At 37.6% G+C, this 19,507-nt stretch overlaps 1 protein-coding gene across 1 annotated transcript; it reads right to left on the reverse strand.

Annotated features, from left to right (window-relative positions):
- Positions 1-12,097: 12,097 nt before the first annotated feature.
- LOC115980485 lies at positions 12,098-13,285 on the reverse strand. Its single transcript, XM_031102726.1, has one exon. It carries the CDS (start codon positions 13,283-13,285, stop codon positions 12,098-12,100), a length of 1,188 nt encoding a protein of 395 aa, XP_030958586.1.
- Between the last annotated feature and the right edge of the window lie 6,222 nt (positions 13,286-19,507).

Here is a 19,507-nt window from a genome sequence, read left to right on the forward strand (position 1 = left end):
CGCTTTTTATCTTTCTCGTTCTATTGGGTGAATGGTCTTTTCAATCTTAAAATTATCACTTTGTTTTTCACCCCATTTTCTCGCGACTTTTTGGTTTCAGTCATAATCCACTAAAGTCCAGCAATAAAAAAAAAAAAAAAAAAAAAAAAAAGGTTAGCCAACAAAATTTTATAATATTTTTCCCAATAAGTTGAGTAAATAACTCTAAAAGTGTATTTAGATACTGCTTATTTTATTGAAAATTAAAAATGCTATAACAAAATAATTTTTAAATGTGTGAATATTTCCATGGGACCAATTTTTAATAAAAATTTTAGTGAAAAAAAGAGATTTGTGGGTCTCGTGAATAGTGTATGAGACCCACTGAAAAAGCCATCACAGCCATAGAAACTGAGAAACGCGCTTTCAAAAAATAAAAAAAACGCAAACGCAAACGCAAACGCATAAACGTGCTATCCAAAAAAGGTATTATGTATGTGTTTGGTATGACTTAATTTTGTCAGTTTATTTTACTATTCAGCTTATTTTTTATACTATTTATGGGTTCCATAGTACTTTTTAGTACTATTTATGGATCCCACTGTACTATTTCAGGTAACTTTTACTTTTATTTATAGTACTTTCAGTAAAAAAATTTTAGTTTCAGTAAAATAAGCGGATCTCAAACAAACTCTATATGTCAAAATAAAATGAAATAAATTAAAAAAAAAATTTGAGACTCATCTGAGCTCAAAATAAAGATGTTGTGAAAATATTGTGAGATTTTATTGTATCCTTGTTTTTTTTTCTTTTTAAAAGATAAGTGACAAAGTTGTTGTACATATTAAATGTTTAATGTCTTTATCTCTTTCCTTTTATTCCATAAGTTCTTTTGTTTACACTCATAATAAATTATTAAGCTGCTTTACCAATAATCTTCCTGCTTAGGTGGATTGTAACTCAATTCAAAGTTTGTCCTCATCTTAGCTATTCCAAATTGGATTTTTGCACTGTAAGATGCTAAAAGCACTCACATTAATGTGGTTATTACAATAGTCATGTAAGTTTATATAGACATTATTCATTTTGCATTTAGTTTTTTTTTTTTTTTACGTATCTCGAGTATAAAGAAAGAGAGTTAAAAATGGTTATTATTTGTGTAGAAAGAGAAATTTTTTTTAAAAAAATTGATATTTTAGTAAAATATAGTATGAAATAAATAATCTAATTTGGTGTGTTTTGAAAAGTGAGTATGTAAAATAGAAAATGTATGTTCTTATGTTAAAATAGACATAAATTTTTTCATGACTGAACTGATGCAAATGCTCTAATTTTGAGATTGTGTGGTCTCTTAGTACTGTTTGGCACTTTGCCTTTTTTGTGTACTTTTGTGGGTGGCCTTCTATAATATTTCCTTTATTCAACCAAAAAATAAAAGTCTATTTATTATATTTTATTTTTTATATTAAAATACATTGTGTTTAAATAAGAAGTTAAAAAAAATATATATATATATATTTTCTCAAACGGCTGCTACTCCTAGTGTGTGTATATATTAGATATTTTATTTTCATTAATTTATTTTAATTAGAAAATAAATTGACTAAAAATACAATTATACATTGGAAATTAAAAAAAAAAAAATCAGAAACCAAAATTTTATTTTGGAAATAAATTTAATTCTTAAAAAGACAAAAGCTTTTTTTAAAGAAATTGGACGAAAGCTAACCTATAATGTAAACCAAACTTATAAATTATACCAAAAAAGGCTTATAAGATAAGGAACAATCTATATTAAGTTTTCACATATTGTAGAAAATAAAAATATCAAATGATATTCTAATGATACTGTATTCATGTCTATATTCAAACCCTATCTCTATTCATCTATTATTTATCTGTAAAAATATATAGCATCAAAATCTCTATAACTCAACTGGTTATCCTCTCAACAATGGTAACCATTTTTTTTTTTTTGTTGGTTGAATTATAAAAATTATATATTATTAATAAATAGGACAAGATGGGAGACAATTCAACATATGTACAATGTTTTATGTTCCAACGCAACATACCACTCACCAGTTTTTTTATGTTGTCGGTTTACTTGCGCTATTTCGTTTCGTGGCTTTCATTTTTAAAGACTATTCAACATAAATTTTCTCGCGGTTTTTTCTTTTGTGGTTGTATCTTTTTGAGGGATTGGGATTGGCTGGTTGGGTTCAAAAGTCCATACTCGGTTCTCACGCGCCTTGTGGGACCCTTTTTTGTTGTTGTTTTTGTCAGTTTCTAATTTGGGATTTATTGGACAATGTGAGTGGTCCCATAATGCGTAGGATTAGAGATTCAGATCTGATTGATTTTAGGAAAGTGCGACAAAGATTGAAGTGGAGGATATGATCCCCTCGTATATTTCATTATTTCTCTTTTATTTTATTTTTTCGGTGTAATGGAGGATAGGAATATGATACTCTTAGTTGCTTTCATTAAAAAAAAATGATACTCTTCGATGCTTGAATTTGAAAAATAATATTTTTTATGATATTTTTTACCAAATATTATGTGGCAGATTATTACTATTTTTTTAAAGAAAATTTTAATTTATGGCATCCGCTCTTGATGATAGCTCTTGATGATAGCTCTTTATTATCAGACCAAGATACCAATCGGTTTCTGATGTAGACAAGAATTAAACCCCAGATTTCTTATTTAACCATAAGAGATTTTACTAGTTGAGTTAATTAGAACCTACTACTAACTGTTATTCATTGTTAAAAAAGTAATTTCAGAAGTGAGGTCAAATTAGAACTAATAATAACTTACCATCTATGATAAGGTCTCAATAGTTTATATAATTTATTTTAGAAGTGTTAAATTGGTATGTTGAAATTGATATTAATAAAAGTTGTATATATAATAGATTTATGTAAATAACAAATTATCACATCAACAAATGAGCATTTTCTTCTCACCTAAATTCTTTATTTGATGACATAAAATTATATTCTTTATTTGACAAAAAAAATTATACTCGTTGAAATAACAAGAAACCTATACTTTTAAAGATGGTTGGCCAATATACTATAGGTTACAAAAGGTCTATACCATTTTCTCTAACCTGTTTTTCGTGTATGTGTTCTATAATGACATCATTACTTGACGAAGAAGGGATTGTTTATCACTTATCAAAGTACTTTAAATAGATATTAATGTTTGAGTAAGTAGGAATGGTATAAGAAATGAATTAATCTTTTTAAAGCTTATTTTGATACGTCCCAAAAACAAATGCAAGACACTCAACATAGAATTGATCAAGAGAGCAAACATTTCAGTTTGTAAGTTTCATTTTCATGTACCGGGCCTTGTAGCCCAAGTGGTACTCGGTTTACCATGAAATTGTGAGCTCGGGGGTTCGAGCCCCCGCACCCACATAAACAATTACCTAGCAAAAAAAAAAAAAAAAAAGGTTTCATTTTCATGTAAACACATATATTAGCAAAAAAAGAAGATAAAACGCCTATTTTTATATGTGTTTATATGTAAACATCTATTTTTATAGGTGTTTTATCTTATTAGTAAGTTATAAAACAAGTATCATGGATTCAAACTCTATCCATCCTAAAGTTGGAATATATATATATATATATATATATATATGAGAGAGAGAGAGAGAGAGAGAGAGAGAGAGAGAGAGAGAGAGAGAGAGAGAGAGAAGTAATTTTTATAGAAGAGCTTGTTGTACTAAGAGCAACCACATCAGCTCATTTATAGTTTTCTAAAATAGAAAAAAGTGCAAATTTTACACATTTTGAGCAAAAAAACACCCATATCAGTAGGTGTAAAAATGTGTAAATATTTCCATGAGTTACAGTAACCGTTTATATTTACACAGTTATTGTAGCTCGTTTATCTATTAATTTATTATTTATTTCTCTCTCCTCACCTCACTCTCTCCTTTTCAGCTTCTACTTTAACCTCTCTCTCTAGTCCCTCAGTCCCTCAGTCCAGCCTCCTCCATTCCCTGAGAGCGAAGCCTTCCTCAAGCTCCATCTCCATTGGAGGGGGCGAAATTGAACCGTCCGATCTAGGAAACCCTCCATTGAAGTCCTCACCGATCACTTCATCGGCGTAGATCTCCGAGACTGGCTGCGACAGGAATGCATCATCTCCAGCAGAGAAAGAGGTGTTGTTGTTGTTGTGGAAGATTGGTGAATCAGTGGCCAAGTCCTTGAGTGGGTCAGAGTTGGCAAAATGAGTTGCGGCGAACGAGTCGAATCGCTGGGAGAGTTTGATTATTAGGTTGTTTGATTGGTGTCTTTTAGTGAGTCAATGTCGTTTTTGTTTAATGTCGTCAATGGTGGCTGGTGGCTAGGTGTGGGTGATTTTGGGTTTGTGTTGGGTTTGTAGCTTGACGAAGAAGACCGTGGTTGGCTGGGTGTGGGTGATTTTGTTGAAGGATGGGTGTGGGTGTGGCTTGACGGATTTTGTTGAAGGGTGGCGGGCTGGGTGTGGGTGTGGCTTGACGAAGAAGACGAGTTTGTGAGTTTGTTCCAGAGAGGAGAGGAAAGGAAATAATAAAAAAATGTAAAAAGATTGAATATTTTATTGAATAAATGTGTAGAATAAATAAACTGATGTGGGTGTTTTGTAAAAGTGGATGTGTAAAATAGAAAAAGTAAGTTTTTTCTTGCAAAATAGACAGAAAATTTGCACGAACTGATGTAGTTGCTTAAGTCCTTACTTAAGTGTGAAAGGATAGTTTCAACATGACTTATACCCTCCCCCACCCCCCCACCCCCAAAAAAAAAAAACATAAAAAAGAAGAAGCAAACGTGTTATCACATTCAGTCATTCACTATATTTATGACTTGTGTTGTGTGCTTTATATGTTAAATCTAACTATAAGTCTACTAACTCAATTTTATATTATATATATTTTTTACAACATGTTTGAGATACTGTCCTGTGATTGGTGCATGATAAAAGTTGTGTTAATAGTGAGTGTGAGTTCATGAAAAATGTGGTATTGCACCAATCATGACATTACACCGTATAACTAAGTTGCGATAAAAATTGTGTTCTAGCTAGTAGCCTAGAATTTTTCTCTAAACTCTTGTACCGGTTCATTTATACTCGACCACTGTGATTTGATATGTTAAAATAGATGGAATGTGGTAGGAAGGAAGTATGATACAGCATGTTTAAGACGAGAGCAATGATCCAAATGCTTTGTTAGTGTGGAAACAAATATATGATTGCGTGTTTGAAAATTTTGTAGGAAGAAGCGTGCAGGCTTCATCATTTCAAACTAGGTTTTTGTGAGTGCATTTCATGGTTGTAAATGCAATAAAGTGGCATGGGAACAAAACCTTTTGTGCTGTATTGGCAAGAGCTTTTCGGCTGGTGTTGGAAGTTTTAGTCGATCATTCAACTACCATCACCACGTATCGATTTTATAACTGTGTAGGACTCATATATTGTAAGTTGTAGGACGAATGTATCCGATAAATAAGATACCTTAGCTTATCCGCAACAACACTGACAACAAAATCATCCACTATTTTTTTTTTTTTTTTTGAGTTATACAAAAACTCCCACTTAACTAAAAATGCCTCCCAAAAAAAAAAAAAAAAACATAAAACTATTTTTCATCTATATATCCCAAACCAAATGATATTAATGCATGACAATTTGACAATATATTTTAATATATTATTGAATATGTTAAAGGTTAAAGAAATATGGAATTAAATTCCCGTCTACGTCAAAAAATTGAAAACCTATAAGTATTTTAGTTTGATGATAATAAGCATAATTATCAAAAGCGGACACTATAAATTAATTAAAACCTTAAAAAAAAAATAGACCTTGTTATTATTTTAATAGCCGGTATCTTAAGCCTTGAATGCATATTGTATATACTTATGTTACATGCACATAAAACCAATATATTTAGTAATCATACATGCACGTGAGAAATGCACAACATGCCAAAAAAAAAGAAAAGGAGATTCTCTTGTGTACCATGGTCCATGGGAGATTAATTATACAAGTGTTTTTCCGCCCCAAGAATAAGAGTGGTCTTTAGAGGATGGTTCTATATCCCTTCCTAGAAATTTCTACGAAGGGCCTTAGAAATGACCTTTTCCATTAAAAAAAAAAAAAAAGAACTTTTTCCATTATGGACCCAGTTTTTTACGTGGTCTCATTAGCACCTGATTTTTTCGTTCAATGTGATTGGTTTAACGGATCAGAACTATCACATTTCTTGGTCTTTTTTATTATTTTTTTCCCTTTCTTTTTTTTTTTCCTTATGAAAGGGGGTTATATTCCTTAAAAAAGAAGGGCCCTTTATTAATTATATATATATTCTCAAAAAATTATTCACATTTTTATCATATTGTTCAAATTTTGAAATACTTTGAGATGTCCAATATTTAGCAAAAAAAAAAAAAAAAGGATGTCCAATAGGTTTTCTTTGTGTGGTTATCTAATAGAGGTACCAGTGACTACAACATCTTTAAAATTGCGTTGAGCAATTCAGTTATGATTTTCTCCTTCAATTTCGATTCTCAAGTTTCTTTTACTAATAATTCTCATCAAAGCCATCTCTACGCAAAATCATGAAAAGATAATTTGACTCCTCTTTTTTCTCCAATCTTTAATTCTAAAAGTGGTTGGAAAAGTTTCTCATTAATGTTATTGTGTGCACAAGTCTAGTCCATTGATCGATGCCTATTGGCAAGTAAAGAATTTCATCCCTGCAATACTTATTGACAAATCCATTTTCTTTTCAAAGTGTGGTGATGCTGAGTTTATTCCAAGTCATGTAATGTAGCTATTGCCCAATGATTATGTATGCTCACTTGATTAAAGAGATCTTGTTGCTTCTGATTATTGTCATTTCTTGGGAGTTTACATTTGTGCATAGAAATGAGAATGGGGGTAACTCAATAGTTACTTTTGTTTGTTTGTTTTTTATTTTTGGTTTAACAAAATATGAAGAATTATAGTTTTTCCATTTAGCTCCACACTTTCTTTCATTGTAACTTATTTACTGTTTTAAAATTTACTAATAAATAGCATCAGATATTATTATTATTATTTATTTGTATTATTAAATTATTATTTCTTAAATTATATATGGCATTGCCAATTTAGTCACTTAAACTTTGGTACTGTATGAGGCTATTAGAATCATATGATTTTACAATCTTACTTTGTTCAAATGATTCAAATCACAAAGATTAATAGAGAAGTAAGATTGGAGTAAAATCGACAATTTTACTAAGATTAGTGGAATTAGTATGATCACACCATCCAAGCATTTGTAGGCCTTTTCCCCTTCATTTGAAATAAATAATTTTGAACGATTTTTACTGGATTTAAATTATTTAAGTGATTAACCAATCTATTAAACATTTATGATCAAGGTATCTCACTTCACTCTTCAAGCATAAGCTCTAGTCTTCCACTCCTAGAGTGCAACTCATTCATCCTTAGTTGATACATGCATCTACTCCTTTAAATTGAGGAAGACTCCACAAGTTTGGAGTCCTTACGAGGTCATTTCTCATGTGAAAGGGTGGATACATGTATTGGATATATATAAATGAGTAAGACTTAGGTACAATGCTTAGATGTTATTCCTTAGGTTGACGCAAATGGTCTCGAACCTCAAGGCGTAGCTGCTACAGGCAAAGGAGGCGGCTCGTTTGGCCAAGGAGGCGGTTGAAGCTACGGTGGCAGCCTCCTATGAGCGTGGAGTGGCGGATACTGAAGCCAGGCTGACTGAGGAGGTGGCTGTGGTTTGTAGGGACTACGTCACCGAGTCCTAGGGAGTAGCCTTGGATTGGGTAGGAGTTCCTACGGACTCCGACCTTAGAAGGATCGAGAATATCTTCTTCCCTGAGGATATTCGCGAGATTCTAGGTTCGGATACCCCTAAGGAGCCCCCTTCCGCCCCGACCACTGTTCCCGATCCCATCATACTTGAAGGGAAAGGGGAGAACGAGGAGGTACAGCCATTAGCCAAGGACAAGTTGCCTAAGGACGCCCTCACTATAAAGGATGTTGTTGCGCAAGCCAAGAAGGCCAGACCCAAACCTACAGCAGGAGGTGACCGTCTTGAGGTTGAGGATCCTGCAAAAAGCTCAACCTAGGATAAGGCTTAGGACATTAGTGTAGGACTTCTCTTGTAGTTATTTTGTTTTGTTTTTCATTTCCTTAGCTTTTGTTAATGTTTATAAGATGATGCATCTCAGAGCATAATGAATGATATAATTTCTTCTTTGAACTTCATTTTACTGCTTCCATTTTTGTCTTCATTGTGAATGAATTTTGACTGTGTTACTAGACCTCCAAGGATAACCCATTACTCGTAGTTTAAGTAATACGGCTAAGTATGAATGAGAGGATAGTGACTAATTTCCCCCAAGCCCGTGGTCCAAGGTGCCACGCAGGATTTGGGTTCTGTTTAGTACTTGGTTAAAATAGCACAGTGATTAATTTCCCCCAAACCTGTGGTCCGAGGAGCCACGTAGGACTTGGGTTCTATTTAACACTTAGATAAAAATTGCGTAGTGGTTAATTTCCCCCAAGCCTGTGGTTCGAGGAGCCACACAGGACTTGGGTTTTGTTTAACACTTAGATAAAATGGCACAGTGATTAATTTCTCCCAAGCCTGTGGTTTGAAGAGCCACACAGGACTTGGGTTCTGTTTAACACTTAGATAAAAACTGCGTAGTGGTTAATTTCCCCCAAGCCTGTGGTCCGAGAAGCCACGTAGGACTTGGGTTCTATTTAAAATTTAGATAAAAACTGCGTAATGGTTAATTTCTCCCAAGCCTATGGTCCGAGGAGCCACGCAGGATTTGGGTTCTATTTAACACTTAGATAAAAACTGCGTAGTGGCTAATTTCCCCCAAACCTGTGGTTCGAGGAGCCATGCAGGATTTGAATTCTGTTTAACACTTAGATAAAAACTACATAGTGGTTAATTTTCCCCAAGCTTGTGGTCCCAAGAGCCACACAGGACTTGGGTTTTGTTTAACACTTAGATAAAATGGCACAGAGATTAATTTCTCCCAAGCCTATGGTTTGAAGAGCCACACAGGACTTGGGTTCTGTTTAACACTTAGATAAAAATTGCGTAGTGGTTAATTTCCCCCAAGCCTATGGTCCGAGAAGTCACGCAGGACTTGGGTTCTATTTAAAATTTAGATAAAAACTGCGTAATGGTTAATTTCTCCGAAGCTTGTGGTTCGAGGAACCACGCAGGATTTGGGTTCTATTTAACACTTAGATAAAAACTACGTAGTGACTAATTTCCCCCAAGCCTGTGCTCCGAGGAGCCATGCAGGACTTGAGTTCTGTTTAACACTTAGATAAAAACTACATAGTGGTTAATTTTCCCCAAGCCTGTGGTCCGAGGAGCCACGCAGGACTTAGATTCTGTTTAACACTTAGATAAAAACTGCGTAGTGGTTAATTTCCTCTAAACCTGCGGTCTGAGGAGTCACACAGGACTTGGGTTCTATTTGACACTTAGATAAAAACTGCGTAGTGATTAATTTCCCCCAAGTTTGTGGTCCGAGGAGCTACGTAGGACTTGGGTTCTATTTAATTCTTGGATAAAAATGCACAGTGGGTAATACCAAGAGTACGAACTTTCATTAATAATAATACTTTTTCAGGTTATTTACATTCCAAGGACGTGGCACTACATGCTCATTCAAATCTTCTAAAAAGTAGGCCCCTATGTCGGCCACCGAGGCGATACAATATGGCCTTTCCCAATTTGGTTCGAACTTTCCCCACGCGGGATTTTTTGCAGTGCCCAGAACTTTTCTTAATACCAGATCCACAGGTGCTAGTGGCCTTAGTTTCACCTTGGCATTATAACCTTGCTTAAGTTTGTGTTGGTAGTAGGCAAGTTGGACCATTGCTCTTTCCCTTCTTTCCTCGATGAGGTCTAAACTTTTTTCCAGCAGCTCGTTGTTGACATTAGGACAAAATGTGCTGGTCTTCAGCATTGGGAAATTTGTTTCTAGGGGGATGACGACCTCGGCTCCATAGGTCATTGAAAAGGGGGTCTCCCCTGTGGATCTGCGCGGTGTGGTATGGTACGTCCATAAGACATGATGCAGTTCTTCCACCCATCTCCCATTCACGTCATCTAACCTCTTCTTTAGCCCATTTATGATGACCTTGTTGATGGCTTCGGCTTGCCCATTCCCCTGTGGGTAAGCCAGTGTGGAGTATCTATTCGCAATTCCCAACTCGCTGCAATACCTTCTGAAGGCTTTACTATTGAACTGGAGACCGTTGTCCGAGATTAGGATGTGAGGGACTCCGAACCTGGTGACGATGTTCTTCCAAATAAATTTCTTGGCATCTACATCTCTAATGTTTGCCAGTGGCTTGGTTTCGACCCATTTTGTGAAATAATCAGTACCGACGAGAAGGAGTCTTTTGTTCCCCACTGCTTTAGGAAATGGTCCTAGGATATCCAGGCCCCACTACACGAATAGCCAAGGGCTGGACAGCGGATTGAGGGTCCTGCTCGGTTGATGTATATTTGGGGCGAACCTCTAGCATTGGTCGCACTTCTTCATGTATTTGTGCGCCTCTTTCTGCATGCTCGGCCACTAGTAACTTTGGGTTATAGCTTTACGGGACAAGAACCTACCCCCTGTATGGCTCCCACAAATTCTTTTGTGAAATTCCTCTAGGATAAGTTCCGTGGCATTAGGGTGTACGCATAGCAAATACGGTCCTGAAAATGAGCGCTTATACAATTTCAAGTCCTCGGACAGCCAGAATCGAGGAGCCTTTCTTCTAATCTTGTCGGCCTCACTCTTCTCTTTGGGTAAGACGTCTTCCTTTAAAAACAGTATCAAAGGATCCATCCAACTAGGCCCTGCCCTAATGCTACGAACATGCATCAACTCGGCCTTCACCACCAAGGGTCTGTGTAGATCTTCCACAAGTATAACTCGAGGTAGGTATTGCGCCGAGGAGATGGCTAGCGTGGCAAGAGAATCGGCATGGGTGTTTCCACTCCTGGATACATGCATTAGGCTAAAATAGTTAAAATGCACCCGCAAGCGCTTAGCTTGGACCAGGTACTCTTGCATTCTTTCATACCTTGCCTCCAATTCCCCATTTACTTGTCCTAAAACAAGTCTTGAGTTCGAGAACATGTTTATGGTTTTCCCGCCCAGTTTCTCGACCATGGACATTCCTTCCAACAGGGCCTCATATTCTGCCTCCTTATTCGTGGCCGAAAAGCCCAACTTTAGTGATTTCTCGATAGTAATCCCCTCGGGGGAAATCAGGACAAGCCCCACCCCAAAACCCCTTTGATTTGCTACGTCGTCAACCATCTTGGTCATCATCCTCTGTTAGGTGGACCCGGCGTTCTTCAAGCCAAAAGGCATCACCTTATAGTGGTAGTTTCCAATGGGGGTGACAGAAGCCGTATTTTCTTGGTTGTCGGCGGCCAAGGGTATTTGATGGTATCCTTGAAAGACGTCTAAGAAACTCATTCGAGGGTGTCCCCATAGTTGAATCCACCAATCGATCTATCCGAGGCATAGGAAAAGGATCCTCAGGGCAGGCCTTATTCAGGTCCACGAAGTCCATGCAGACTTGCAATTTCCCACTTTTCTTCTTCACCACAACTGTATTGGCCAGCCATTCGGGATAGAAAACTTCTTTGATAGCCCCTGCTTTCTTTAGTTTCATCACCTCCTCTCTCACCGCATTAGCATGCTCTTTCGACGGTCGCCGAGGAGGTTGTTTCTTAGGCGTAACAGCCGGACTAACATTAACATGATGGCATATGAAATTCGAATCATCCCCTGGAGCCTCGTAGGCGTCCCATGCAAACACGTCCACATTTTCTTTGAGAAAATCAATCAGCTTTTCCTTCTCTTGGGATGGCAGTTCCGAACTAACCTGAAAAAATCTTTCCGGATTCGGAGCCCACAAGAACTTTTTCCAAATCCTCACAACTTGCCTCCTCGGCAAGTCCCCCACCACCTGGGGTCGGAGCTAGGGCTGCTAATTGCTATAAGCCATTCTCGGTAGAGGTTAAAGGCTCGGCACTCGGGCTTCACGAGATGGCAGACACCATGCATTGCCGGGCCATGGCTTGGTCCCCTATCACTTCTTTAACCCGACCCCCCGACAAGTACTTCATCTTTTGGTGTAAGGTTGAGGATATAGCCCTTAGGGTATGAAGCCAAGGTCTAGCTACAATGGCGGTGTAGGGCGAATATGCGTCCACCACTATGAAGTCCACCTCCACTATGTTCGAGCCTGTTTGTATAGGCAGCCTAATTTGGCCTTTCGGAGTAACAGTTTTCCTTTCGAAACTTACCAAAAGGGAGTCGTATGTTGTCAGGTCTTCCGGTCTCAGCTTCAGCTCCTTGTATAGGTCGGGGTACATTACTTCCACGGCACTGTCCTGATCGACTAGCACCATCTTCACATCATATCCCCCAATCCTGAGTGTGACAACTAGAGCATCATCGTGGGGCTGGATGGTTCCAACTTTATCCTCATCCGAGAATCCGAGTATGGGCGAGGCCATCCCTTTAGCCCTCTTAGACTCACGGTCGTTAACTTCAACGGGGAGCCGGGCCACTGACATCACTCTGAAAGGATGGGAGCCAGTTCTTCCTGGAGCGGCGAGAATGACATTTATCGTGCCAATAGGCGGTCTCAAGGTGCTTTGCCTTGCCTCGACGCTCGCTTGCTCTTGTCGGCCACCGGAATGGTGAAAGAGATGTCTCAGCTTTCCCTTTCGGACCAGCTGGTCCAAGTGGTTTTTCAGATTTTTGCAGTCATCAGTAGTGTGCCCTGGTTCTTGGTGGTATTCGCAATATAGGCTCTGATGGCGTTTCGCAGGGTCGCCTGCCATCCTATTTGGCCATTGAAAGAACGGCTCGTTCTTGACTTTCTCTAAGATCTTATGTAATGGTTCCTGGAACACAGCGTGGACTGCCTGCGCCCCGATGGATCTAGACTGCTCCGAGTAATCCCTTCTCGGTCGGTTGTTGTTGCTAAATCGGTCCGACCTGAAGTCCCTCCTTTCTTGAGGGACACCCTTCGCTTTTCCCTTTCTCATTTGTTGGTCCTCTTCGACCCTCTTGTACTTGTCGATTCGGTCCATGAGCTGGCGCACGCTGGTGACCGGTTTCCCAGCCAGGGATTTCCTTAAACCGTGCTTTGTCGGCAGGCCTCTCTTGAAGGTGCTGATGGCGACGTGATCATAATTTTCCTCTATCTCGTTATACATCTCTCAGTACCTATTCAAGTAGGCCTTCAGGGTCTCTCCTTCTCGCATGGATAAGGACAAGGAGGGAATCTAAGGGCCGAAGAACCCTACTGCTCGTTATGAAGCGAGAACCGAAAGCCTGGATTAGCTGCTTAAAAGAATTTATGGAATTTGGTTTGAGGCTGTCAAACCACCTCATCGCCATGGGTCCCAAACTGGATGGAAACACTTTGCACATCAAAGCTTTGTCTCTGGAATGGACGGCCATCCTCTGGTTAAACTGACTTACGTGTTCTACGGGGTCCATTCGACCATTATATATGGCGAAAGTGGGATGGTGGAACTGTCGAGGAAGTTCAGCCCCCTCTATCCTACGCGTGAAAGGTGACTGAGAGATGCAGTCCAGGGCCTTACTCATGGCGTCGTTTGCTAGGCCCTTGTAAGACGGACTTCTGTGGCCGCGTTTGTGAGGTTGCTCTTCCTCATAGGAGAAGGTTTCACTTGGTGGGGTTCTCGACCTTCGCCTGTACTTGTTGTCCTCTTCATCGCTGGTGTCCGAACTAGGGGAAGGACGCCTCCGCTGTGCTCGGCGCAACTTCCTCTTCAGGTCGTCGATTTCTTGCTGGAAAGCCCTATTATCGCCCTGCTTCTGGGATGCATGACCTTTCCCTCTCGAGCGGCTTCTACTCGTATGGGAGGTATTTACACTACCTTTTCGTCGCCTGTCTTGATCTCTTTCCCGTTCGAGGTTAAGGAAGTTGTCCTACCATTAGGAGTCTGTGGGTCCCGTTTGTCACAGACTTGATCCTTCCATTTCTAACGGTCGTACTTGCTGAGGCACAAATTCTCCCCACAGACGGCGCCAATTGTAGGGTCTCAATTTGGGGCCTAAGCCCAACAAGTATAGGGTCTTGGTCAAAGGGGCCCTGAAACAATGAATTTGTAGAGAGTGTGTTACAGAACCGGGCCTTAGCGAAGTAAATAGAGACTAAGTTTGGGCTACACAACACTTGGACACAAGAAAATCCTATTAGTGTCCATATATTCTCAGTCCAAGGAGATGAGATAGATATTTGTTGGTTCTTACTTTCAGTTTTCCAGTTCTTTTTCTATTCCTCTTGCTTTTCTTGCGTCCCCTTCCTCATGAGGACTCCCTTTCTTATATAGCCTCCTTGAAGCCATCGTGGCCTCACACTTGTTGATTATCTGGACTCCCACTTGAGTGCTTGTCCCATCGGACACCCCTTCCACCTTTCTGTGAGTTGTGGTAGCCAAGGCAGCACTGTTCACAGGTCTTCTCCACATTAATGCGGTTAGAAAAGTAGCTGCAATGCATTTAATGTGGCAGCTGCAGCCTCTCCTTGGGCATCTTTCGTTTCCTTCTTTACCACGGGTCTGTAGGGCTTGTCCTTGCTACTTGTGTTCGTTGGGGTGGATCCTTTTAGTAGGCAGAATGCATGTCTCGTCACGTCCGAGGAGACATTTCTCCTCGGACTGCCCTTTAAGTGACTTCAGGTCTATGAGAACTGGATTGGGACCCCTTTTGGTATCTACGTCCTCTCCTCGGACATGGTTGACCATCCCGTATGGGGCCCAAGGCCCATTGTATGATTTTGGGCCTTTGGGCCTTTGCCCCTACAAATAGATATAGATATTTATTTTTTGTTTATTAGTCAATTTAATAGGCTAAATACACCAAGAGTTTTGTAACTTAATTGACACATCCTCATACACAAATTGCTTAGGGGTAAATGGGGAAAATGGTTTGAGTTGCAGTATTAACTATCTTAAAAAAAAATGATAAATATTTATTCATTAAAAATATTAAAAAGTATAAGTTTATATATCACTTACCATGCCAACCTCTAATTAAAATGTAAGTTGATTTATAAATATAGACAATTGATGTTGTTAGGTTCTAAAGATTTAGGTTTAAATGTTTAGAATTATATTTTAAATGTGTTGGCAAACTGAGAACAAAACATGTCAAATCTATGTGTTAGGCAATGCTTAAAGGATTAGGTTTCAAGCTTCAAGTTCAACTGACTACAGAAAAAGGAAGACACTTTTTGCCTTGCTTGACTGATTGAGAATTAGGCTCGATCGATTGAAAATCACCGGAAAAGAAATTCTACAGATTTTTAAATCAGGCCCAAGCCCGCGAAAACGTTTAAGGTTTCATTCCAACTTGTCCACATATAAAAGGGAAATCCTAGCTACATTTTGGAAACTTTTGGAAGACTTGTGTGTTACTCTTTGTGAGATCTAAGAAGTTCTGTACCTTCTAACTACACAATTCTAACCACACAAGAATCTACCGGAGTAAGATCTACAATCAAGTATTGGTAGAACCTAGTTGCTGCAACAAGATTATTACTAATGGTGATCTAAAATCTTTGAGTAGGATCTTAAAGTCACAAGTAAAGGAGCTTGTGTTGTTGTAAATCCAAGAAAAAAAGGAGTTTGTGGATTCAAAACTTGCACGCGGTCATGTCAGTAAGTTACTACATGAGGTAGCAATAGATTTAAGGTTAAATCTTTTGTAAAAATTTTGATTCTCTTATAGTGGATTTACTTTACCTTGAAGATAGCTAGGTCAAATCCTCCCTAGATTTTTATATTGAAACGGTTAGTTTCATCAGTTTTCCTGAGTCATCATATCGTGGTATTATTTACTTTTCTGCATTTGTGCATGATATTATATATGTTTGTTTAACTTAGATCTGAATAATAAACCTAATAATGAACTTGGTTAATTCATTAGGCTAAACAATCTGGTTTAAGGGGACTAAATGAACAAACAGATGTACTTATAAATTTTATAATAATAATAATAATATAAAAGCGAAACGTTTGACGTTTTGTTGTCCGCTCTTTATTGGGCCATGTGGCTCTATAAATTTGTGCCACAATTAAATTTAAAAACATCGAAAAATTGTGCCTTTTTGTTTGTCCCATTGAAGGAACTGTTTTTTTTTTTGGATGGCATTTCATTTCAATATTATTATTGCAAACTTGCAATCGTTGTTGTGGTTTGCTCTATATGCAATACTCTATTGTGGTCAAACAGTTCTTTCTCCAAAAGCATTCCTGGTAAAGTTTTCAATTTCGTTTTTAAACTCTCTCTATCGTTTTCCCCAACATTCCTTGTCTCTGCAACTCTGCCTTTATTATGAACACTTTTTTGCGTGCTTCAATTCAAAATATAAAACAACAAACATTAAGGGTAGAGAAAGAAATCTGAGGACTTAACCGCCATAAGCCAATCTCCCTTCGCTTTCTGGCTTCAATCCACCGTTATGCCTTCGAAAACATTACCATTAAAGTTTTAAATTTTGTTTTAAAAATTTGCTTATAAAATATGGTTTAGGTTTTGGTATTTCAATTTAGGCTTAGTCGCTTAAGTTTGGATATGTGTTTCTTTCGATAGATTAGCCGGGAGCATTTATTTATAATAATCGTTTAAGGTTTCGAAAATCCCATGACTTGTATTTCTTTTGGTCTTGACATCTTTGTTGGGTTGATCATCTTAAAATCAATTTATGTCTTCTTATTCTTTTTTATACCCAAAATCTTTAAAAAACCGAATCCATTGTTTTGTATCTAAAAAATATCCAGACCGAGAACCCTAAACCACACACATAAATCTTCAATTGCTTACGATTTTGATTGACACCCTTTATTTTTTGAATGATTATCGAATGGGGTTGTTTTAAGTGGAATCTTATAGTGGGTTCTATCTGAAATTATAACTTGCAGATGGGTCTATTCGATTTTGATTGGCCCTTGATAAGATTTCTAGGTAAGAAAGTTTATTTTTTGACTAATTGCAATAGTTCTTACTTAAAATGTTTGAATGTGTAGTTTTGCTAATTAACTAGTCAGGCATGTCTATAGTGGATACTTGTGATGGTTCTTACACTGCTTCAATGTATAGTTTTATTAATTAACTGATCAGATATATGTACACAGTCGATAATTGTAATAGTTCTTACACTATTTGAATGTATAGTAACATAAGAGTTTCAAATTAAAGACTGAATTACCTACCTTTTGTTCCAACTTCCAAGGTTCCTCAATGTTTATTTTAGCAAGATAACCAACCTTGCAATGCATTGTGCGCTTATTTTATTGTGTTTGGGTTACATAGTACATCATCTTTGGTAATACAATTCCTAAAACTATAGGTATGGTTCCCAAGTAAACTAGAAGCCGCTGTCTTATACACATCTCAATTTATATCTCACTGCTAAAGGAAGTTACTGACTTTTGCATTTATTTTCTTTGAAGGAAACTCTTAAGCTCTTTGCATGGGCAGCCAAGTAACTTTTGCTCCCTTTTTATATTTTTAATTACATGAAATCTACTTCTATATTTTTGAATTGTTTCTCCCTGCGCTGTGCCATTTTATGATTTAAGTTTATTACCATGGCCATTAAGCTTTTATGTTTTTTTGTTTCAAAATTGATGAGCCCTCTCATAACAGTGGAGAATGAGAAGCCTCTTCACTACAAAGGGAGCACATTTCACAGAATTATTCCTAACTTTATTATCCAAGTAGATGATTTTACTTTTCGTGATGGCAGATGTGGAGTTTCGATATTTGGTGTTTTGCCAATGAGGACTTTAAACTAAAGTACAGTAGGTTAGGCGAATTAAAGCCTACTCACCAATTTTTTATTTTTCATTGTGAATTGTCTTCCAAATGTTTATAGTAATCATGTGTTTGATTGGGTTTAACAAATTTTTGTAGATTAGCTTTGATTTTGGGAATATTTTTTTTCTATTTCAAACCAATGCCATTTGGGTTCTAAAGTTTGCTCCCTATAAATGCGTTTTTAGTTTTTATAAAGTTGTAATTTCCAACTATATTGTGTTGGCTTTGATTTCATACCAAATTTGATTGTAATTTCTTCAATCTTTTTCCCTATATGTATGTGGGTTTAATTGTAAGGGATGAGTGTAAAAGATCGGTGAGAATCAAGCTTCAAAAGATGAATAAGTGGATTTTGCGACTGGCTCATGAGTGTCTCACAAGAAGCAACTTGTGAAAAAGCCATATGTAGAGCACATTACCAGAAGATGAAGAGTCATGTTAAGTTGTAATTTTCACGACTATTTCGAGGGTAAGGCCAACTCGGGAAGGACCCGCGAAAGTCTCTGTTTGGCAAAAAGTTATGTTTTGCTTTACCAAGTCTTTACCCATACTATATATACTCTCATTACTCACAAAGTGTAAGGAGTGCTTTTCAAAGAGAAAACCCTAGAAAATATACTTGAGAGTTAGAGATTGTTATACCCATAATTATCTACACATTTCCTTGTGGTTTTCCTCAACTCCTACCTCTCCATCTCTAGATCTTTGAGAGGTTGCTAGCCCAAACACTTACCACATTCATACTGAGTGTAAAGTGAGATTTTGGTGCTGCAGGGAAGTATTGGAAGGAGCCATTCATTGGCAGATGCAATTAGGCTGAATTGCAGGATCTAGAAAGTTAGAGAAGACAAGGCTCCAAGAAGTCAGTTGGTAGCAGGAGCTTAGAGGGCTCAAGTACATGGGGTAGACTAGGCTTAGAGGGTCTTTTGTTATTTGTGTACTCCAATTTTATTCTCTAGTGGATCGATTTCGACTTGGAGGGTTGCGGAGAAACTTTTCGTCGAGTTCTTCAGTTTCCTCTTTGATAACACGTCTCAGTGTTATCTTGTGTTTGCATCTCTCTTCCCTACTATTTAAGCTTTCATTTTATTGTTGATGATGAATGAATATGGCTTAGGGTAGTGCTATTGATTCATTGCGCTTATTTATTCTTGTTCCGCACTTAGTCCAAGTTAGAGTAAAAGCAATCTAGTCGTAATTTTTAATTAGGGGTCTAAACAAGTGCTTGTGTTTTAACACAAATTCGAGCTTTCAGCTTCATACAAAAAAAAAAAAAAAACATCATTCAATTTTGAGCCAAGTGCCTACAACTATAAAAAGAAATAAGGACGTCTCTTTCCTTGAGAAACCCTAAACAAAATCCAACAAAACACAAAAGAAGACATAGAGAACTTCATCCTCAGTCTCCTCTCCCATTCAAACCGCTCTCTTCCTCGACAACTATATTAGCTCAAAGCGATGAGTCCATTAAAAAGGTAGATGTATTTGAGCCTTCCCTCAACTATGGAAAGCTACATCAACCAGAGATCTCGTGCCTGGAGGTGAACCTGCAAGCAGCCAGACAGCCCAAGAGTGACACGTGGCAA

The sequence above is a fragment of the Quercus lobata genome, chromosome 3 (assembly GCF_001633185.2).
Source record: "Quercus lobata isolate SW786 chromosome 3, ValleyOak3.0 Primary Assembly, whole genome shotgun sequence".
NCBI lineage: Eukaryota > Viridiplantae > Streptophyta > Magnoliopsida > Fagales > Fagaceae > Quercus > Quercus lobata.

Bases quoted from the DNA above. Each gene is read 5' to 3' on its own strand.
- LOC115980485 (XM_031102726.1), bottom strand. From the start codon at position 13,285: ATGTATAACGAGATAGAGGAAAATTATGATCACGTCGCCATCAGCACC.